The sequence below is a fragment of the Hoplias malabaricus genome, chromosome 1, assembly GCF_029633855.1.
Source record: "Hoplias malabaricus isolate fHopMal1 chromosome 1, fHopMal1.hap1, whole genome shotgun sequence".
Taxonomy (NCBI): Eukaryota; Metazoa; Chordata; class Actinopteri; order Characiformes; family Erythrinidae; genus Hoplias; species Hoplias malabaricus.
The window spans coordinates 83,042,998-83,065,460 of NC_089800.1; the positions used below are offsets into that span (position 1 = coordinate 83,042,998).

General features: G+C 40.1%; 1 protein-coding gene across 5 annotated transcripts in view; it reads right to left on the minus strand.

Annotated features, from left to right (window-relative positions):
• daam2 (dishevelled associated activator of morphogenesis 2) overlaps positions 1–22,463 on the minus strand; it is a 109,081-nt gene that overhangs the window by 39,041 nt on the left and 47,577 nt on the right. For all 5 annotated transcript variants that reach the window (XM_066675285.1, XM_066675263.1, XM_066675274.1 and 2 more), the window contains exons 3-5: positions 21,090–21,179; positions 10,558–10,632; positions 4,894–4,988 (exon numbers count right to left, since the gene is read on the minus strand). In XM_066675285.1, the coding sequence (XP_066531382.1) occupies positions 4,894–4,988; positions 10,558–10,632; positions 21,090–21,179 (260 nt within the window). The remainder of the gene's footprint in view (positions 1–4,893; positions 4,989–10,557; positions 10,633–21,089; positions 21,180–22,463) is intronic.

Sequence of the window (22,463 nt, forward strand, 5' to 3'; positions counted from 1 at the left end):
TTTGGCAGCCTGTGTCTGACTGCTTTTCTTTCATTCTTGATTGTAGAACTGAACCTTGTCCCCTGATTGCCTTATTTGGTTTAGTCCCCAAAAATGTAACTTTTCAGCTGTATATTCTTATGCTCTCCCATTTTGCACCCTTCTAACTAGGCGTTCCTCTCCATCTTCATTTGAACGCTGGCTTAAATGTTGGTCATCTTGTTCCAATCTTGCCTACCCGAAAAAATAAAAAGTTGTCAAATAAATACATAAATAGACTTATTTAGATTTGAAATTATATGATTACTACTGCATAAAATAAACTTGGAAACAGTCAGTTTGCCTCTATCCTAAATCAAATGAATCATAGTCTGTGTGTCTCTGTATGTGTGTGACCACAGTAAATTAAGCCGTCTCCATCTGATCTGAGCTCATTATGCCATGCGGAGAGATTCAGGCTGGATCAGAGACTGTCGGTAGACTGTGGGGAGGGGGTTGAGGGGGTCTGTGCTGTGGTTGCATTGCACACTTCACTCAGACCAGACCAAACCAACCAAAGTGTGTGATCTCTCTGCTCATCTAGAATGAAGAGCTGGTCAGACAACAATACACATCATCACAGTGTATAAGAGTGGAAAAGTCCTCTCGGATCTATGGTCAACCCTCAACCCACTCCAAAAAGTCCCTGATAAAGTGACACCCTGATGCCCGGACCAGCCTAAGGAAGGAAGAAAGTTTAAAGAGTAGTGATTACAGAGATCTAGACAGTCTGATGACTCACTTCAGGCTGATAGTCATCTCTATATCTCTACCACATACACGCACATATTACTAGATCACAAGGTCAGCGTTTGGAAGAGACATTAACTTAATTGTGTAAAAGGAAGAAAAGTAATTCACAAATAATATCTGGTAACTCTTCAGTACGGGGTGAATTACAATGACTGTATAATGCTGCTTAAAATTAAGTCAGCAGCTAATAATCAATCTGTCTGCCCATTACGGCTTCATGAAGCATTAACTAGGGTGAAAAGGGCACTTTTAGAGCAATTTAGTTGTGTGCCATGATTCATAGCTCTTTTTGCAGGTGATGCCCACATAATTAATATGGAGATGAATTGAAAATATTTTTGGAAACGATCACAGTGTCACTAGAATGGGAGGATGAAGGATGGCACATACCTACTCCAAGTCATGTAAAGCAGCTTTATATCGCTTTAAAAACCACACTTCTGCTTAGTGCTACTGACTTAATGCCATTGGAGCTCGACCCTGGCACTTTGGTGGAGAACACTAACAAATTCAGTGCTGAAGAGGGAAAGAGGCGGGGCATCCATACCCACTCAAAAAGAGCGAGAATTTCTATACAAAATATTTTAACTAAATCTTTACTTTAATAATGAGTCTGCTTGTATATCAGGAGATTTAAAAGTGCTTAGAATCACTACATCCTTTTAAATTATGCACCGGGTTCTTTTTGTGACAAATATGAACACATTTAGCTGCCACCCTCCTGAACCTGGGCAGCTAGGGCTTTGCTTTATAGCAGTGTTTCCCCCCTTTTGTCACCCCAGACTTGACTGAAAATCATCTTAATTGTTATAAGTCATACCAAACTATTAATTGAACCATACAAAACATTTACAGTGAAATTATTACAAGTGAAACACATGTATCCCATATCCATCATCCCCTCAACATAGATCCACTACTTTATACCACATCAAATTAACACTGTCAACAAACTCTTACAGTAATGTCAAGCAGTGTCTCATCAGTGGAGTGGATAGAACTCAATGTTCTGCAGAGCTAGCCATGGCTGGCGAAAGCCGTTTTATGTTCATGCTGTTTGATGTAAGCATATTACAGTGGCAGTTTGTGTTGTGCCCTTGCAAAACAGACTCCCTTGGCCTGGAACCAACTTTTCAAGCCCTGTAACACAACTAGGCAGTTCTGGGAATGCTTTAAGGGAGCCGTCCACTTTGAAAACAAGACTTCATCACTGTATGTATGTTTATTTTATGCTTAAGATGTCTCGTGCTAACTGCAATTCATTCAGTTACTTCCCATGATGAAAAGGCCCAAAAGGAAGTTGAATAAAACAAGTCATTTTCAACCACAGCACGTTAACGGATCATTTCTCTTGTGTGTGCTAAGTCCTTATGATCCTCTGCCCACTGCTCCTCTCTGGGCAGTCATCTAGATAGTCAGAAGTGCATGAAATGACACAGATTTACAGTTGGGGTTATGAACGAGAACATCTGCAACCACTTGTGTATGTGGCACACACACGTACACAGATGACCTAGTGTCATTTTTCGAGCCAAAACATCACAATGCCTTGTTTGTGTGCGATCCCTGTCCCGTTTTTTCAGTGTTATGCTCGATTGGCGGCAGGCTGTCTATGCTGACTAACCGACCCTTTGAATCCGATGCTGAGCTGGACTCGCAGCTGTCATTCTGCCCTACTTGGGGACAGTGCCTTGAGTTTTGGCGGGACGCGGGTGGGCTGTAAATTCCCACAACGTCGAGCCAAAGCTGAAGATGAGTTGCAAACAATCAGCCGAGCTCCTATTCATGTAGTCATGCTTTTATGAGCCTCTGCGCCCTGGTTTTGAAGTGAAGAGAGGCAGGATTGTGTCGTCTGTCGGATCGGGTCACAGCTGTTCTCTAAGCATGGAGCAAGGCCTACATCTGGAACAGCAGTGACTGTCAGCAAAACAAATGACACAATACACGTGACCTGTAAGTCATTCTGCTATATATAGACATATCAAAATACTGAAATATTCATTTTTAGACATCTTTTACATTTGAAGGATGCTGCTTGCATTGATGTTGAGAAGCAGGTAGCTATGCATCTAGTTTCAGTAATACAAGTTCAGTTTCCTTGCTTTTTAAAATACGCACAACGGAGCTTATCCAATCAGTATTCAGATCATTTACATGATTGCATTTCTTTTATAGGCACAGTAACAAAAGTTGCCTGTTTAATTCAATGCTGAGTTAATAAAGTGCCCAGTTGTTGAAGAATCAATAGGAGCCATAAATGCTTATCTCCGCAAATAAAAGGTTCAACACTTCTACATCCTACAGATTTGCAGACTATGGTATCTGTTCTGCACAGAGCTTCTATGTTCTGCATGTATGCTCACAGAAGGGTTAGGTTTGATAGGTAAAATGGGTCAATTATAATTAACTATTAATTAAGTCTTACCTTATCATAAACAAAAAGCATAAATAATGAACACTAATGCTGTTCAGGTGTGAACAGTATTCCATTGGCAGCAACTGCAATGCTTTCCATGTTCATGACTGATGTGGAGATTACATCATTTTATAGTGGTGAGCACTGGATTTACAGGAGTCTAAAATGTCTTATAAAGCAGCTGTGGTTCTAAATCAGGAGTTTCAAAAAACAGGGGAGTAGAAACACCGGGTGAAATAAAATCAGAGGCTGAGGGTCATTCGTTTGCGATTCAGTCTGCCCTTGATAAAAAAATGTTACATTGCATGGGCTCTCCTGCAGTATTCCAAATCAAATATATGATAAAGCACTGGCATTACTTTTGCACAAAAGAGACACCAGTCTAGAGTGATCAGTGGATTACAATGGAGGTTTTGCCAGGTTGCTCTAAAGGAAGTATAAAAAATACAAAAATAAGTCATGAATAACATATGTTAAAGGCCAATAAGCTTTTGATGGCTTTCAAATTGCAGGCTCTGTCGTTTTTCTGCTTACAGTGGTTAGTGAATTTGAACTTCCTGTCTAACGGATAATGATGCTTTTTTATCCTTTTTAAAGCTGAAACCCAGCCACTGCGAGCCAAAATGCTTAGACAAACTGAGAGTGAGGAAGAAAAAAAATAACTAAATAAAATAAAAGAATAAAACCCAAGTTACCCCCATTCCATTCCAAAATCCTAGACACAACCCAGATGGTGAGTCATATACAGTGATAGAGAGCAATGACTCTGGGGAAAGTTCGATATAGAGTGCTGTCCAGATTGCACCAGGCGGCTAGACGGCTTCGTCCAATGTGACGGGCGGCTCCTAGGCAGTCTCCTGCTGACTCGAACAGTGCTGAGATCTGCTCGCTGTTAGCGGCGCCTGATGAAAGAGACGCTAAACCTGTTGTAGCATCTGAGGGAAAGCAGTACCTCAGAGAAAAATAACCCAATATGCTTCTGAAGGAGGACCCAGTTTTCCTTTGAAGAGTTTTGCAACATGTCAGGCTTTTTTTTGGCTATTTTAGGAAAACATACTCTTCTGAGAATTAGAGCTTATATATTCAACGTAATAAAAGTAATCTTGACTTAATATTCTGTTTCTCAGTGGCCTCATTTGTAGTTTGCCTGAAGAATCAAACCTATATTGCATTAAAGTTTTTCTTGATAACACCAGATAGTCATACTCACAAAAGATGTTGGCACAGCACATCGGTACTTTACGTTGGCATGAGATGGCTGGGTTACTGTACATAGAGACACTCTTAACCAGAGTGATTTGCATTGCTTATTGATATTACAGAGTAGGCAAATGCAGCTTTAGGATTCTTGCCAAAGCACTGCTAGACCAATCACAAATTCTTATTACGTTAATGCAATTTCAGGTTTTACAGGATGAACAACTGGATGAACAAAGGAGGGCTCCTTGCAAAGTAAAATTGCTTATCCCTGTGAGGCAAACTGTGCAGTGTGCTTAAATAAACATAAATGGCTTGATAATGCACCCAAAGCTGATCCTCCAAGTCAAATAACCTAAATGTGTATTATTCACAGCCACTTTTGTTCAGAGTGAACTACTCACATTTTGTTTAACCCTGTACTTAACAAATATAATGGTTTACAATTTAAGCATAAGAAGTATATTAGGGGATTAATACCAGCTCTGGGCTAAATATGAATTTCTTACCTCATGGGTTGAGTGCGGAGTGCTGTTTTCAAATCCTCTACCACTTTATTCCGCATCTCCATCTCCTCCTCGTCAAATGCAAAAAGTGTCTGCATCTGGAAAACACAAACAAAATGTTAATCTTTTTTTATTTATTTATTTATTTATTATTTTTTTTAAATATATGTATTTAATATATACATTTGTAAAGTACAATGACAGACACAGATTCAAAAACAAACCAAAAACCTCTCTGAACTAAGTTAGAATAAACCTTAGGTGAGGGAAAGCCTCATATATTTAGACTAAATGGCCATTACCATCACAAAGGCACCTAATATAATGATTTTAAGCAAACAAACCCAAGCACACTGTTTAAAAATAAAAATGTCAAACATGGAAATAGAGTGGGTTTGACTGAGGTTTAAGGGGTTTCCTCCTTCTCCCCCTCCTTTTCTAAGTATAGTGTATTTACACCTTAAACAATTGTAAGCCAAGTAGTTACAATGAGTAATGAGGGGAGAAATTAAATAATTAAATGAATACGACATACATGCTTTACACCTCCTTTGCTGTCTGATTAGCTTTAGTGCCAGTGCACTGTTTTCTCCTTCCACATTGGTTTCATGCCAAGCAGAAAAATTCACAACTGCGCACAGTATGCGACACACTAAATCCTATTCGTGAAGGCTGTCTAATAACCTGCCTGCTTTACTGAAAAAATAAAAAGACAGAATGCCTGCCAATGCACCCAAAGAGAAGACTTATGTTGGCAGACTTGGTCAGAGGAAGGGTTGATGGTCATGCTTGGTAGACTGGTACTGTTTTTTTTTTTTTTTAAATAGATTGACGTAGATGATGTTTATGGAAAAATAGCAGCTATGGCACCAGGGTCCTCTTATTCACGTACAACTAAAGCCAGGCTCAGCTTTCGCCGTGGGCCTGTGCAGATGTTTCAGTCATAACATCCACAGGACAGGTTTGGCCTGGCCATGTCCAGATGGCTCCCGGATCCCTGGCAGGCCTGCAAAGCCCCACTCCCTAAATGGATGTGTGTTCTCAGTGGGATGTGAACTTCCAGAGGGTGAAGCAAAGGTGGATTATCTGCCATTTTGCAGGCTCAACTCTCTCTGGACACAGCCATTTCCATTCCATGACCCAGAGTGAAGATTAATGGTGGCAAAGGTCAAAGACCTTATCTACTAAAACAGCTCCATATGATCACATTCGTGTGGATAGAAAAGCTTAAACAGAGTTGGGATTTCTTAACAATATTTATAAACACGCATGCCATTTGATTACCACTTGTCAAACTACATGTTGATAATAATGTATTTATATGAGTAGAACATTTTTAATTAGGAGATCAACACATGACGTGTTCAAATGTTGCACACAAATGTAAATGAAAGTACTGCAGTGACTGCATCTAGAATCTTCCACCATTACATTTTGTGAATTAACTGGGATGGGTTTACATGCATGAACAAACCCAGAGTATGAACAAGTGGCTGCTTGACTCAGAGCTTGCTGAGCACAGTTAAGCACTGAAAACAGCATTGAAAACATGCTCCTGAAGAGTTATGAACTTAAAGGCATTTATTATTGAAGACCAAAGATGTAAGTCTTAATTTAACAGGTTTAAGTCCTGGCTTGGGTTACTGTACTTTAAAAAATCTCTGATCTATGACAGCAACATCACTAAAATGATACAAATTAAAATGATGTGAATGGAAGAGGCTTGACAGTGTGCTGAAGTTGTGGCTCTAAGCTGGGCCAAACAGACACTGGGAAAATGAGCTCATTCAATAATTCAGCTACCAGAACTCTCCCATGAGCACTGTACAGCTCCTCTCCAAGCCATGAAGTAATAACCTAAACTACTAAACTCTCCACAACACACTGTACAGTGCTAAGGATGCCACTTTGATCCAGTTAGCAATAACAGAAACTGAAATCAGTATGTATAAATAAGCATTTCTGCATTTGTTTGGTAAGCACAATTGTACAGCACATAAATCCTGATCATAAACAATCATGGAGTGGAAATTACCCAGCCCTACTTTCACGTGGTCTTTCTGCTGTGCAACATCTACAGTATGTCTACAGTATGTTATTTAAAAGGTTGTACCTGCCTTAATTTGCAGATCTCTGTGGAGTTTGTAAAAACATCCTTCTCCAAAGTGCACCACAAACTCGAAAGTGGATCAATAAATCTATAAAATTACAAACACTCCACATCAATCTAAAGAAGCGCCATCAAGTAAAACATACTTTCTCAACTGAAGCCAAATGGTTTGCACAGTGGAGAATGGACACTCCTTCCACTTTTGGTTAAATCAAACATATGCTTACAAGACTAAAGCACCAAGTGCTGACTGTTTTTATTGATCATTTTGGAAATGCCAATGTGTTTCATGGCTCTAATCTAAAGATGCTTGCAATGCAGGACCTTAAATAAATAATCATATATCCAAATAATGGTAAGATTCAAACAATTACAACCATGTGTAAATGTACATCTAATCCTCCAATTTCAATGGCCAGGGCCTCCAGGGGACCACCACAGAGCAGGTATGATTTGGGTGGTTGATCATTCTCAGCTCCGCAGTAACACTGAAGTTATGGTGTTGTGTGTTGTGCTGGTACGGGAAGATCGGAGAAACCCTCAGTGTCGGATTCCAAAACCCTCAGTGTCACCTCTGGAATAAGAATAGTCCGCTAACGAAAAATATCCATTTGACAGCGTCCTGTGGGTGGTGTCCTGTGTCCACTGATGAAGAACTTGAGCATAACCAGCACAAACTGAGCAGCAATAAATGATTTAAAGTCACTGAATTTACATCAACAAGGTGAACCAACAGGGTTAGATCTTGTAATAAAGTTGCAAGTGAGTGGGCACAGTGTTTAATAACCAACAGCACTGCTGATGTCTGATCCACTTGTACCAACCCAACACCACCATGGCAGTGGTGATCCACCATGCAAAACATACTTGCTCTTTGCAGGTCCTGACCACTGAAGACAAATGTAAAAGGGGTAAACAAAGTATGCAAAGCAACAGAAAGACTACAGTCTGTAATGGTAAATCTACAAAGGGCTCCTGTACGGTCAGTGGACCTGAGGGAATGGACAGTGAATATAGAAACAAAGAGGTGGTCATAATGTTATGGCCGCTCAGTGTATATATGCACAGACTACAACATAGTGAACAAAAAGCCCATCTGGGATCTGGTCCCAAAACCAGGCCAATAAACAAAAACATCTGCAAAAGCAGTCGAGACCTGGAAAAAGCGTTGTGTGTTGCTAGGACATGCTTAAATGACATTCCACCACTCTGAACCCTGTAGACAGAAAGATAGGCTAATGCTAAAATATCTTGGCTGGTTGGTCCACGAGCAGCATGGAAAACTGACCACAAGGAATGTTAATGCCCAATAGGACGTTCAGAAACACCCCGGTCTCGTGCCGTGTCCAGAAGTGAAGGAAATCGACTGATACTATACAGCGAGAACAGTCAAAACACATCGTTATTGTTGTATTTTTTTTCTTCATCGTTTTTCATTGTTGAGCTGCTGGTGTGCTGTCTGGTTTTGATCATCAGAAAACTGGGCAGACTGAGCGTCTCCGGAGGAGGGGCAGGGGTCAGACACGACTGAAACTGATCTCCAAGTCACTCTTATTGAACTTCCATTCTTTCATTTGTAGAAATATGTAATGGAACTATTATTAACATGATACTCACAAGGCAACTCAACGGGCCTTAAAAATAAATAGTCTGAATTTGTGTCAAGTGTTGAGTATCCTGTGTGGAGTTTTCTATTGAGCTGCAAGATGTACTTTCAGAATTTCTAACACACAGAAGTGCTTTTCTCTTAGAGCCAATGTCAACTGGGCCCTGATGCATGAGTAACTGTCGTGACTCATCAGTCAAGGTGCAAACTTCCATAGTTCCAGCACAAATGTGTTGACTGTTAGTGAGTACAGCAGCTTTTGAAATAGGATCTAGAAAGCCTGAGCCTACTCTTCTTCTACACTCTTAGAGTGTTCAGCTTGTTTCCCTTGGTCTGGATCAAAAAAGAAAGTGAAACATTGCTACATTTTAATCCTGTTTTGGTTCGAGTCCACACTGACACATTTACAATTAAAAAACTGACATATGACACACACAAGACTTTTATTTTGTAAGTCAGTCGTCACAGTCATCAGCTGGGCTCAATTCGCATACCAGGGTTGTGTGTACTTTTACCAACTGGAAACACAGCGAGAAATGATAAATTAGATAAAGAAGTCAAAACAGTGATAGATAGTCCTCCACCGCAGGAGCCAGAAAAGGTCTCTGCTAAAGACAGAAAACATTAGGAGGTTTGTTCTCGGTTCATTGTTCATTTTTAACACACTCTGTTCCATCACGTCACAATTATCATGACATCTTGGGATTTCACATCCTTTGTTTGGTGTGTTTAGATGCTTTTGTTGCATTATGAGTTCACACCTGAAACAAACTGCACCAGAGTTTGCTTAGAAACAAACTGTGGCCCACCTGCTCAGGCGGTCTTGGTCTGCACTAGAGTTTGAAAGCGAGCGTTCCCATTTACTCTAACAAAGCAATCGCACCAGGGTTTGCTTTAGTCAAACTTAAACTGACAATTCTGAACACACCCTTGGTTAAATCAAAAATATGAAAGCAGGACACAAAGTACATCATTTAACCTGTGGGGGGTACGAGAATAGTCCAATATCAAGCTTGTATATGTTGCCTAACGTCTAAGAATGTTAAAAGTGTAATTTTCTTCTCAAGAAGTGCTAGGCCCTCAACTATGCAATAGCTAGTTAGCTTCTGCTGTTTAAGTTTAAATAGGGTGACCAGATCTGAGATGGTGAAAAAGAAGACATGTTTCCGTGGGGTGGGGGGGTGGACGACTACTGTTGTGCAGACTGACGAATTAAATGTTTACAGAGAAGGTTATTGACCAATAACGGTAGCTCTACAGTCAGACCGTCCAATCAGAAGATTTTAGGCTACTTCACCACTCCCCCTTCTCACTCAAGCGAACCAAACGGAGTAGGGGAGGGCGGGGCTAGTTTGTGAACGAAACGCTTCTAGAAATTCTATGTAAGCTCTAGAAAAAACAACATTTTTTTAAGTCTAAAAAAGAGGACATGTCCGGGTAAAAGAGGACGTTTGGTCACCCTAAGTTTAAACTAATCAAACTTAAAGTCTCTCCAGTTATAAATTACGAATCTCTGGCTTTGTAGAGCTGGGCAACATACAATATTCAGAACCATTTGTTTTACCACAATTTTATTTTTCATAGTTTAAAAAGCTATGAATTTTCAGATTTGTTTAATACTGAACAATTAAATGCTATAACAGCAGTGACAACAATGTTAAAGTCAAAAGTAGATATAATTGGGTTCCTCTTAGTATATTTGAAGTTAAAGATATTTGACAACTGAGAACTATCATATCTCAGCATTTATATTTGATAACACAATCGTACGGAGATGATTTACTCAATTATTGAAGCACTGTGTACAAAAACTTAATTATTCAAACGATAAAATATTTGTCAAAATTATCATTATTAAGATTTTAGCTTCATTACATTGGTGCTGGTGATCATACGGTCCCTATTATTCAGGCCCTTTAGGTAGAAACTATGTTTAAATGCAGTCACTTACAGCAGCCATGGAGTTGATGCGGTCGATGTAGTAGTCGGGCCAGCTGGTGGCGAGCTTGTTAGGATCCTCTTGTTCCTAAAAGAAGATGGAAAACAAAACTGCATGAGCACAACATAAAATACTTTTAAGTCCACCATAAGAGAAGTTTCAGGATTTATAGGAATCACAGGAAACGTATTCACAGGAATGTGTGTTTCAACTCTTTCATTAAGCAAATCAGAAAGCCACAGCATCAGCATAATTGATACTGCTGCCTACATCTGCATGTCATACATATGCATGGAGAGCTGGGAGGTATTAAATATGCAAGGAGTTCCATGTCCTGAGGAAACTCCAGCAGACAAGAGACTACACACAGACTGGTGCAACTGTAGGCTGTGGGACTACTGTTGTTCTGCTGGGGGAGATGTCCTCTTTAAATGAGCAGAAAATGAACAAGGGGGTTTACTGCATTCTTGTGCTTCTGTGTGGGTTAAGAGTCTGAGAGTAAAATCCTTTCTCAAGCTAGAATAATTTAATCTTACTGAAAACAAGACTATTCAATACAACTTTTCACTCTACGTAGCTCAAAATCTGTCTTCAGTTAGCCCTCAGAAAACTGGTAAGATTGTGATATTTATTATAAACAGACAGTTTTTCTTTTGCCAAAATTTCACCCAGTCACTAGCTGTCAACATGTTGGTGTGGTTTCTCTCCAGGTGCTCTGGTTTCCTCCCATAATCCAAAAACACATGTTTGGCAAGTGGATTGGCGTGTGTGAAATTGTGAGAAATTGTCCACAGGTGGACTGCTGCCCTGTCCAGCGAACATGTAGATCACCACATCAGCTGAATATGTATGAATCAGGCATTACTAATCAGTGGACAGAGGGAAGCTAGCTAGCATTAATTGTGGTTGCTGGGACTTTGAAACTCAAAAAATCTGCCTAAAACTTATAGTCTGTACAGTTACAAACAAAACACCCAAAATACTTACTGTCTGTCGTTCATAAGCAAAACCATAGATGCATGCCCCAGTAATCAGTGTCCATACACTTAGTCCCCTGCACTCTTTAAAATGTTTTGCCCATTTCTGCTGCTCCGGATTTAGCATCAGTCACCTAATGATTTGTTTTTACAAGTGATAAGAATTTATCACGAGAATTTTTAAATTCCACCGTGTTTTCACTGCACAGCAGTAATGAGAGAGTAGCAATCTAGCTTAGTGACATTGTGCTGTTCATTGGAATGATGTTGACAGTTGTGTTACTTGGGAACAAAAGTGAACCTTTACTACTGTCCATTTTTAATCATATTGCATTTTGATATAATTAATTCAAGAAAATAAATCATCTATGACCATGAACCACAAAGGCTTTGCCACAGTGAAAAGGTGATTTAGACCCAATGTGAAGTGTGTAAAATCACTAACATAAATCATCTTCTGCTTCTTGGTATATTGTAAGAATTTACTTTTCTTTCGCTAGACAATGCTCTTGGATGCCTTCGATATTCTTCCAAACCTAGAGCCCAGAGAAAGGTCCATTCCAGGCTTCTTATTACTATCTGGTCCCAGCTGCATTTAGAACACTTATTAGTCATTATTAGTCCCTAAGGGAGCAGTTTTTTCCGATCTAATGGCACATGTTCTCCCCAATGAGCCAACAGCGAGCAGGCCAAGTGGAGATCCCTCTTCTGTTTAGCATCAAATAGGATCATTACTAAAGCCATTTGGAAAATGGATCACAGCACACTGGCCTCGGGCATTAAGCCTACCTTAGGGTGGGGATGATCCAAATCCACTGTTTTTATGTTTCCATGCATGGTGATCTGTGTTTAATGTGCAAACTACAGAGGTCTGTCAACAAACATCTTTTCACACATCTGTGTGTGTATCCGTTTTTATTGAAAAACAGGTCAAAGTGGATTTGATTTCTGTTTATATTTCCATATCCAATATTGTCCCAATCATTTTGGAAACTGGGTTGTGCACAAACCCCAGCACAAAGCTACCACTTAGCTCCAAATGCAACTGACTCCTTTCCACCTTTGCTTTTCGTGTCCAACACCAAAGCACAATTTCTGGAACGTGAAAAAAAAGCTTGGACTGGACCTCCTATTGTAATCTGGTTTCCTCTCAGTGTGTGATTTGTACACAGATGCAGTCTGGACATGCAGCCAGACTGATTCTGAGCACCAGATTATCAGCATCCTTAATGACTTTACACTCAGTCGTGCCTAGTTATCGCCTGCTGTCTGAAACTGCTCCCGTCATAGAGAACATTTCTCCTGGCACGCTCACAGCAGCCATTAAAAAGCAGGCGAATTTCCTCTCTGCTCCAGAGGAGGAAAGACGGTGAGATGGAGAGTAGTTCTGTTTGCTTTAAGGTCGGCACGGCAGTGCGCTGCTCTCTCTGTGTGTCAATATTTGTGCTATTAAAGCAGCCAGAGTGTAGGGAGCAATAATAAACATGACCTCATACTCTCAGCCCACAGTGGGTCTGGCCCAAAGGTGAACAGATGAGTCCGTGTGACGCAGAACACAAATATAAACTTTAATGTTTCTTACATGTCACAGAAATCATCTCCAAAACACTTACTTTACAGAAGATAGGAAATTAAATCTTTTTTTGGAGAATCCTTTTAGTCCATACTTCATTAGTTTTTCACAGGAAGAACACACCCACTTCACAACTCTTCACAGACAGTGGCACGAGGTGAGTATTATATCCAGGAACCCAGGACCCTGTAGCTCAGTAGCAACAATAACTGCTTTAATTTATCTCCAAAATATATAACTAATATTCAATTACAAAATTCCTTTGTTATTGCTGTCAATGTCTTTTATGAACTAATGATGACACATTTTAAAATTGGGAGCACTGCCATTTTGGGCCTCGCTGTCTATCTCTCTTTAACTGTTATGATTTTTATAGCACATCAAATCAAAAATCAATCAGGTTTATTGTCACATCATATAACCTAAGGGTAAGGTGAGTATAAAAACGTAGATTCATAGTCCCTCAAAGTAGTGCACACAATATTGCTAGGAAATAAGCAACCGTATATATTCCTTGTTACATATGGGCATTAGAGGTCTAGGCCGGGAAGGCTTCCAAAAGTCACGTTACAAAAAAGGACCTGGAGGATGCAGTAACTGACACAGTTCCAGTAGTAAAATGCAGGTGCAAAGATTGGGGGGATTGTGATGAATGTGTACTGGGTCACTGTGCTACTGGCTGTTAAGCATCTGATGGCCTGGAGAGAAGATCTGTACTGAATGCTTCTGTATATATCACGATAATAAATGTTCCTGTTTTTTTGGAATATTTTTTCTAAAGAAGGTTCATTTTGTTGCACGATGAACAGCAGTCTGAACAGCACTGAGAATATAACTGTGTGCTGACTGAAATGGCCTGGTCATAACCCTGTTACACAGTACAAACATGCACACACACCGAGCTGTCTCTCTAGAGGAGCACACCATCGATTATTCAACACTTTCCTCTTTCATGTCCTGCTAATATGCTGTAGCACACCAGTGGGATTTGGCAGCGTTCTCCCGAGAATCTTACTCCCTCGTCCCCAGAGAATAAAACTCTATCCGTTCTGTGGCCAAGGTGACCCCTGAGTGTGAGTGCTCGCTACCGGGTTCCTCTGCCTCTCTAATTTCTGTGGTTTCGTTTGAACAAGGCTCTGTGCCTCAGATTGGGCTGCTGAGTGTTTGTGGAGATTTGGAGGCTTGTTGGCTGAACCCACAGACTCTCTTAAGGGAGCAGCTGTACAAATGCAAATATGATGACACCGCTACCAAAACATGGATTGTATAAGCACAGATCTAGAGCATCTCTTAACAGTTCACACATGCAGATCACTTCTTAATCATCTCCACAGGCAGTTACTGTCAGGAAACCACTTCTAAATAAATGCGGCTTTGTGGAAAAACATAGGATTTTATGGGTTAGGGTCAATAAGGCTGCACCAAAAAAAATTCATTCATTCATTTTTTAAAAAAAGGTGATTAAAAGAAATAATAATAATAATAATAATAAAAACCCATTAGAATAATATTCAAAGCAGTTGCCTACAAGAGATCGGTTCATGATGAAAGCACATGTTAAAATACAGCAGGTCTCTATACTAGATCCCATTAATTTGTGTAAAAAGGGAGAAATAAACCTGATCCCAGAGGGGCAGAATATGCAGGATATTTTAGACAGTGCAGATTGTGTAATTGGCTTGTTTCCCTTCAGGTAGAGGTTATTGTTACATGAGGTGGAACACGTGGGGATTGTTTACGTCTCTTTTTTTTCATGGGGAATGCTGATGATATTAACTGGGCAATTTTGAGAATCTGTTCCTCATTATACTTCCAGAGTGATGGCTCAGGTTAAGAACACAAAGAGACAGGAGACATGCAAATATTTCCCTTGGCAGGTTTCAAACATGTATTTAGTCCACTTACACCTGGACTGTGGTATGCCAAACTGTATAAGTAATCATAGAAATAAGTGCTCGGGCGACAGAGGCCCAAATGAAAGACTGTTTAACACTGGCTCTTTTCATCATTATTCTGTGGAATGTAATTATATTAATCTCTTTTGGCCAAACCTTTTCTGCCCCCTTCCTGTGACCTCTACTTTGCTTCACTCGTCACTCTTCTGTTTCACTCTCCTACTGTCTTTTGTCGCATTTCATTTAGAAGTGAGCTCTGTTTTTCAAGCTAGGAAAGCAAGAAATATGACCCTGAGTTAGTAAGTATTTGAGGGACTAACAAGAAGCTAGTCTGTGCCTTCAAAAACAGAACGGCCCTCCAGAATCCTCCAACCTAAATCACATTAGCACACAGATCCCTGAGCCAGAGCAGTAATCAGCCATGTTTTCCAGGCCAGACAACCATCATGCCAGGATCCAACATCTCAGCAGGCCATCTCCTACTTTATCCTGCAATCCAATTCAGAGATCCAATTTCAGCTGCAAGAATCTAGTTCATTGCACATCCCCAATAACTTATCTACATCTGTACATCCTTGAAAATAAAATACAATTGATGGTTTAATTTTAGTAACACTGCTGCCCTCCACATGGCAGACTGGGGTTTGATTCCCAATTTGGTGAGAAACACCACACCATACCAATAAATATTGTGTTGAAAGTTGAGCTAGGATTTGGGCTAAGCTAATAATGACACACAATTCTGGCAGTTACAGATAACACAAAAATACGTTTAAATAAATATTTAATACTGTAAAAGACATTCCATGTTTTTTTTTTTTTTCAAGTTTGATATATAATATACTCTTTCAGTGATCCTTTAATTATGATTATAATTCATTCATTAATTCATTCATTATCTGTAAGGCTGTAACCTGGAATCACTGGGCGCAAGGCAGGAATACACCCTGAAGGGGGCACCAGTCTTTCACAGGGCGACACACACCACACACACACACACTTTTGAGTCACCAGTCCACCTTCTAACGTGTGTTTTTGGATGGTGGGAGGAAACTGGAGCACTCTGAAAAAACCCACGCAGACACAGGGAGAACACACCACACTCCTCACAGACAGTCACCCGGAGGAAACCCACGCAGACACAGGGAGAACACACCACACTCCTCACAGACAGTCACCTGGAGGAAACCCACGCAGACACAGGGAGAACACACCAAACTCCTCACAGACAGTCACCCAGAGTAGGGCTCATAATAACAACAACAGCAACAACAATTATTATTATTATTATTTTACACAGTCATTTTCTAATTTTGTGTGTGGTGATTCTGATGCATTAGGCCTTCAAGTTCAGACCTTGCACCCACGTTCCATGGCAGGATTTTAAAATGGCCGTCTGATATTACTTTTTATATGAAGACCTCTGCATTAGGCCTTCAGCCCAGCTCCTGAAAGCCTACCCAACTGGTAGTATCTACCTAAATAAATCTGATTATACTTGCAGCTTTTAAAACAACAAGCAAGATGGCTCTATCAATTAAAACACATTACACATATGTACTTATTTGTAATGTAATGTGCAATTATTTGTCATTGTACAATGTACTACGAATTGTGCCTTCCGCATTTAACCCATCTGTGGCAGTGAGCACATAGAAACACACACATTAGTGTACTAGGGGCAGTGAACACACATCCAGAGCCGCGCGCAGCCATCCCCGGCGCCTGAGGAGCACTTGGGGGTTCAGTGCCTTGCTCAAGGGCACTTCAGCCATGGATATTCCTGCCTTGGGATCAAACCAGCAACCTTCTGGTACCAAGTCTGTTCCTCTAACCATTAGGCCATGGCCGCCCGTCCTGCTCATCTTCTGTAAAAGACTAGCAAGCCCTGAGGGTTCCCTTCTGTTTTAATATAAACTGCTCTTCTTCAATCTGCAATAAATAGGCCTCACAAGTGATCAAGCATTTCCTGCCCAAAATCCCTGTTTATGCAAAACAAGACACGACTTCTCCAAGGAAAACCTCTCAGCAAACAGGTTGGAATCTTTTTCCCAAAAGCTGTGGACAGTGAAAGCACTCATTCACACACAAGAAACCACTGATTTGGCAAAGGCCACTATCCCAAGACAAAAGAAACATTTCAGTCAGGTTTTGGTTTCCAGTTTGTTCTGCATCTGACTAAACAAAGTGAAATAATATATCATTCAACGTATCCTACATTCACTTCTGTTATACAACAAGTCACAAGTCTGTTATACAACAAGTCATAATCACTCAAAGTTTCAGGCCAAGCATTTCTTTCTTTTTAGGGTTCCGTGCTTCTGAAAATCAGAGGGGCCAGCTTTATCAGTCTAATGTTCTTCAGAGATAACAGTTAGTCCACCAAGTGCAAGCGCAAACAGCCAATGCCCTTGTTTACTTCAATCATGCAAATAGAGTCACTCAGAATGCATTACCACAGACTTAAGATGCATGAGCCATTTAAAAAAGGGTTTGGAGCTGTGACAAACACACACACATGCAGCCAGTGGACTTGTGCAACATCTGCTTGACAGCCATAATATGTTCTCAGCAGAGCTGGAATGCATATAAGCGCTGGTTTGTTTACTGTAATGTTATTATGAGCCCAGAATTATAGCACCCAGAACAGGGATCTCAGACTGGACAGCCAAATTATGATGCTTCACGGGCCTTTATATCTTCTTCAGATTCTACTGTATACAATGTGTCTGTACCTGTCTTAACGGGAGCTTTGAGAAGATTGCAAAGTATGAAAACATAAATATCCAAAATAGAACTTAATACATAGTGTGAACTGTAAAAATGCTTATAATACTGCTTAACCTCATAATTACCCATAATTAACCATAAACCCCTCCATCTGGTTAAAAATATCACATTAGTCACAGAGGTGTTGTGTAAAAGAATGCAGCCCTGTTATTTTGAAGCCATATAATGAAATCATCTGTGTGTCTTTATGTTAAATGATTTGTCTGAATAGGTACTATGTTGCAGCAACAAATGTTATATAATTTTCATTTAGTTTAGGACGTTAAGTTATTTTTTGTTATTGTAAGTGTATTCGACTATTAGATTAGCGTATTAGATTAGCATGCTAGCTAGTTCTAATGGCTAAGGCTGCTGTTTCAACAATTCATCCATTTGTAAAAGCCTTTTTGTTAAATATTATTAGTATAGATAGGATAGATAGCATCCTATGTAGGCAACAGGGATCAAGGCAGCTCACTAGGTATTGATACATACCCCATTTTCTCCCAAGTTCAGTTTGCTAGACACGCACCACTGAACTGTCAGATTTTTGTCACTGGGTAATGAGGGAACATTCTTTCACGTTACGTATCCATCCAGACAATAGTTTGTGGCTCATAAGGCGCCAAGATGAAGGACTTAATCACTTTCTTTTGAGGAGTGTCTCTTGTCCCCGAGCCAAACTCTTGCTTTATACATTGTCCTGAATGTTAATCAAGCCTGTGTGGGACAGCCCTCCTTCCTCACCATTGATGTGAATGAGCCATTTGATTTCTTTCACATCCTTTTTCTGAGTGAATTGTTGCCTGGTTCTGGTTCCTGTTTCCTGGCGTGGGTCTCGTTTTTTTTGTGCATTCTGCACTGACAAGAAGCACCATTACAGAGAATGAGAAAACATTAGCTTTCTGCTCCAAACCCCACCCGGCCTCCAACACCACTTCCCTGTGAAAGATCTCAATGGGCCAGGACTGTGGCCTCAGTGCTGTGTGTTTACTGTGTGAGAGCACAAGGGTTAGGATCAACAATCCTGTTCAAAAGTTTGGAATCAGAGGGATATATATAATGGATTTGGAAAATAAGGTTGCAGAATCCTTGCATTAAGGTATAATGCTTAATCTTTCAGGAGTGCTCAATGCTTAAAGCAGTCTTGACATGGTATTAGGCCTTCAGGAGCTTGACAGAAAGCCACATTATACATACACACTACAGTCATAAGTCTAAACTGTGTGAGAAGGGCTGTATTTGATTACCATGTGTGAATGTTCTAGGTACATTACTGACTGAAATATTAGCCTTATTTAAGCTTTGTTTCAGTCAGTCAGGAAACAGAAAAGGCAAGTTTATTTTTAGGAGCACCTTTTAGTACACAACCGCAATTCAAAATGCTTTAAAAACAGTACAGAAACATTACAGAAGAACTACAATTTTAAAAGATAATTCAATTATTAATTATTTTATAATAAGAATTAAAGGGAACATTTACATTTGTGGGCAATCTGGTTGTTTACACTCTGAAGCTAAGCGTCTTTTAAGGTGGTATGGCGTATGTGTGGGTGGGTGGGTGTGTGTGTATGTGTGTGTGTATGTGTGGGTATGGGTGTGTGTGTGTATGGGTGTGTGTATGTATGGGTGGGTGTATGGGTGTGTGTGTGTGTGTGTGTATGGGTGGGGGTATGTATGTGTGTGTGTGTGTGTGTGTGTGTGTATATGGGTGGGTGTGTGCGTGCGTGCGTGTGTGTCTGCTGTTTGTAAATGGATGTTTAACTTGTCTGTAAGATTTTATTCACTGTTTGAATTACCACAGAAACTCATTTGTAACTCGAATTGTTTTGTAGCACTTGCGGTAATGCATTTAGCTGTCTCCTGAATTTGGAGACATTTCCACATTGAGTGATATAAGTCTATATCACCCACTTAGGGAGCAGTCATAAGCAATATCCTCATTTCATTTCATGCTTTTTCAATATTTGGGGTTCTCTCCGTCATCTACAAAACTCCAGATGCCTCTGCCATTAGCAGAGAGAAAGAGAGAGGGAAAACCTAGCATACCAGACAGAGGCAGTTTGTCTTTTTACTCATTTACAGACACTGGGGCTTCATAAACATATCAGACTGGTTTCCAGCACGCAAACAGACGTCTTTAAGGGCTCATTACAGAAGTGGCTGTAATACAGCTACAAAAAGGACAAACTTTTTGGATGGATGGGTGGATTTTCAACTCAAAAGTGTCCCTAGGTGTAAGTGTATGAGTTAATGTGTGACTGGGTGTCACCCTGTGAAGGAGCGGCACCCCCTCCAGGGTGTGTTCCTGCCTTGCCCCGGACCCACTGTGACTCTGAATTTGACAAGCGGTTACAGACAATGAATGAATGAACCATTGAATGAGGTATCATCCAAACTTTTGACTGGTACTGTACTTTCACAATATATGTAAAATGGCCCAAAACAAAGAAAACCTTCCCTGAGTGGGCATGTCCAAACTTTTGATGGTTAATATGGGACACAGTGAAAGAGACATTAAACATGAAAAATAATTCAACTGCCTATAAACAGTAATGTAATTTCATTAGGCTACTAAGCCAAAGTTTAGAAACACTGTTACTGGCTATTGTGCACATTACACACCCTGACAATAGAACAGTACTCAGGAAAAACCTGGTGTGGAAGTCAGTCATGTGCGTTTGTTTATTGTTAGATCCGGTGAGGTTTTCCGAGTCTGCCACAGCCCTCTGACTGTAATCAGAGAGAGAGTAATATCCTGAGAGTGGCTGACCACAAACACAACTCTAAAGGATTGGTTCTATCCAGCAGAGGAAGGGAGGAGATATGTGCGACAAGTAGGCTGGACACTTTGGCCGGCAGTTTAGAGGGAGCTGTGGTTACACATCTCCATTTCAAACACTTTTCATCATAAGGAGGGATTTTTACACTTTTTTGTCTAAAAGGAACAAGTTAGAAAGCCTATATCTTAAACAACTTTTGAACATATACCTTAATCTCTAATATCCCACACTGAGTGACAACGAGGTCTTAGAGGAACATTAAGAAGAAGCATATTGTTTTTTTGTTGTTTTTTTTGTTGGGTGTGTATATGACATTTCTATGATGACACATGCAACTGGTTGCTGTTATTAAAGTACTGACAGTAACCAATATTCTCAGAAAGCTTATTGTAATGAAGGATTACGTAAGTTGCTGTGGATGTAAAGGCTGTGACTAATCCTTAAATGGGTGTATTCCTGCAGAGTTTATAGAAGTTTAAATAAATCGTAATTGGCCTTATTGGCCACTGCTTAGAATGCACAGTGAAAAACACCATAAAGCACTTGCCTTCTTCTTGCTGCAGTAGATCTGCCATTTCTTCTCAGCAGGCAGAGCAAACATGGCTTCTCTGTTCTTGTCTGTGAGATCCAGTTCATCCTGGAGGAACAGAGGGACACAATTACATAATTCTGTCTCAATACAAAATATAATACAGCAATGAAAATGAGGAAAACAAAAAATACACTGTGTTAAAGACATGTATGGAACATGCTGCTGTCACAATAGATGTAACATACAGGGGTTAGACAATGAAACTGAAACATGGCTAAATGGGACCAGCCTGGTGGCCAATCTTCATTAACTGCACATTGCACCAGACCATGTGCATCCAATGGTTCAAACATTGTGTCCTGAAGGCGGTGCCGTGTATCAGGACGACAACGCACCAATACACACAGCAAGACTGGTGAAAGATTGGTTTGATGAACATGAAAGTGAAGTTGAACATCTCCCATGGCCTGCACAGTCACCAGATCTAAATATTATTGAGCCACTTTGGGGTGTTTTGGAGGAGCGAGTCAGGAAACGTTTTCCTCCACCAGCATCACGTAGAGACCTGGCCACTATCCTGCAAGAAGAATGGCTTAAAACCCCTCTGACCACTGTGCAGGACTTGTATATGTCATTCCCAAAAGGAGGCCCTACACCATACTAATAAATTATTGTGGTCTTAAACCAGGTGTTTCAGTTTCATTGTCCAACCCCTGTAGTTTCAATATACTCCAGTGAAATAAAATTATAATATACTTTAAGCTATAACAAGATATATTTATTATACCTTACAAACCTATAGGGTAATTGCTACAAGTCTAGAGATAAAATGGATGACTTTGCTTCCTGTACAAGTTTAAATATGTTTTCTCCAGGATCCTTCTCCACTTTATGAAACCAAGTGGACTAGATTTTGCACTAAATCTATTTTAAACATGACCAGCCACATAGATAATCAACTCGTTCATTCAGGGACTACAACGCAATTTGTTTCTGCATCTTATGTAATTTGCAGTTTGAAAATTGATAAAAATGACTTCTTGCTTCTTGAAGTAACTGCTGTTGTTCCACACTCATTAACATCTAAAGTGATAGTGTGTGTGTGTTCTTCTGTAAAAAACCTGAAGGTAGGGGATCAAGCCACTCACGTGCTTTTCCATAAAGACATTATAATCTAAAACTTAGCCAGAATCCTATTCACCAACTCCATCACGCAGCCCTCTACTCTGATTCAGCTTCTGTGGAGTTCACATAAAGCTAAGCTAATATTGATTCACCTGCTCACTGCAAGCAAAATATACATCTGATCTCTCACCACACATTCATATTCCAGGTTAAAACCATATTACTGACATTTCATATGAAAGCTAAACATACTTCAATTATACT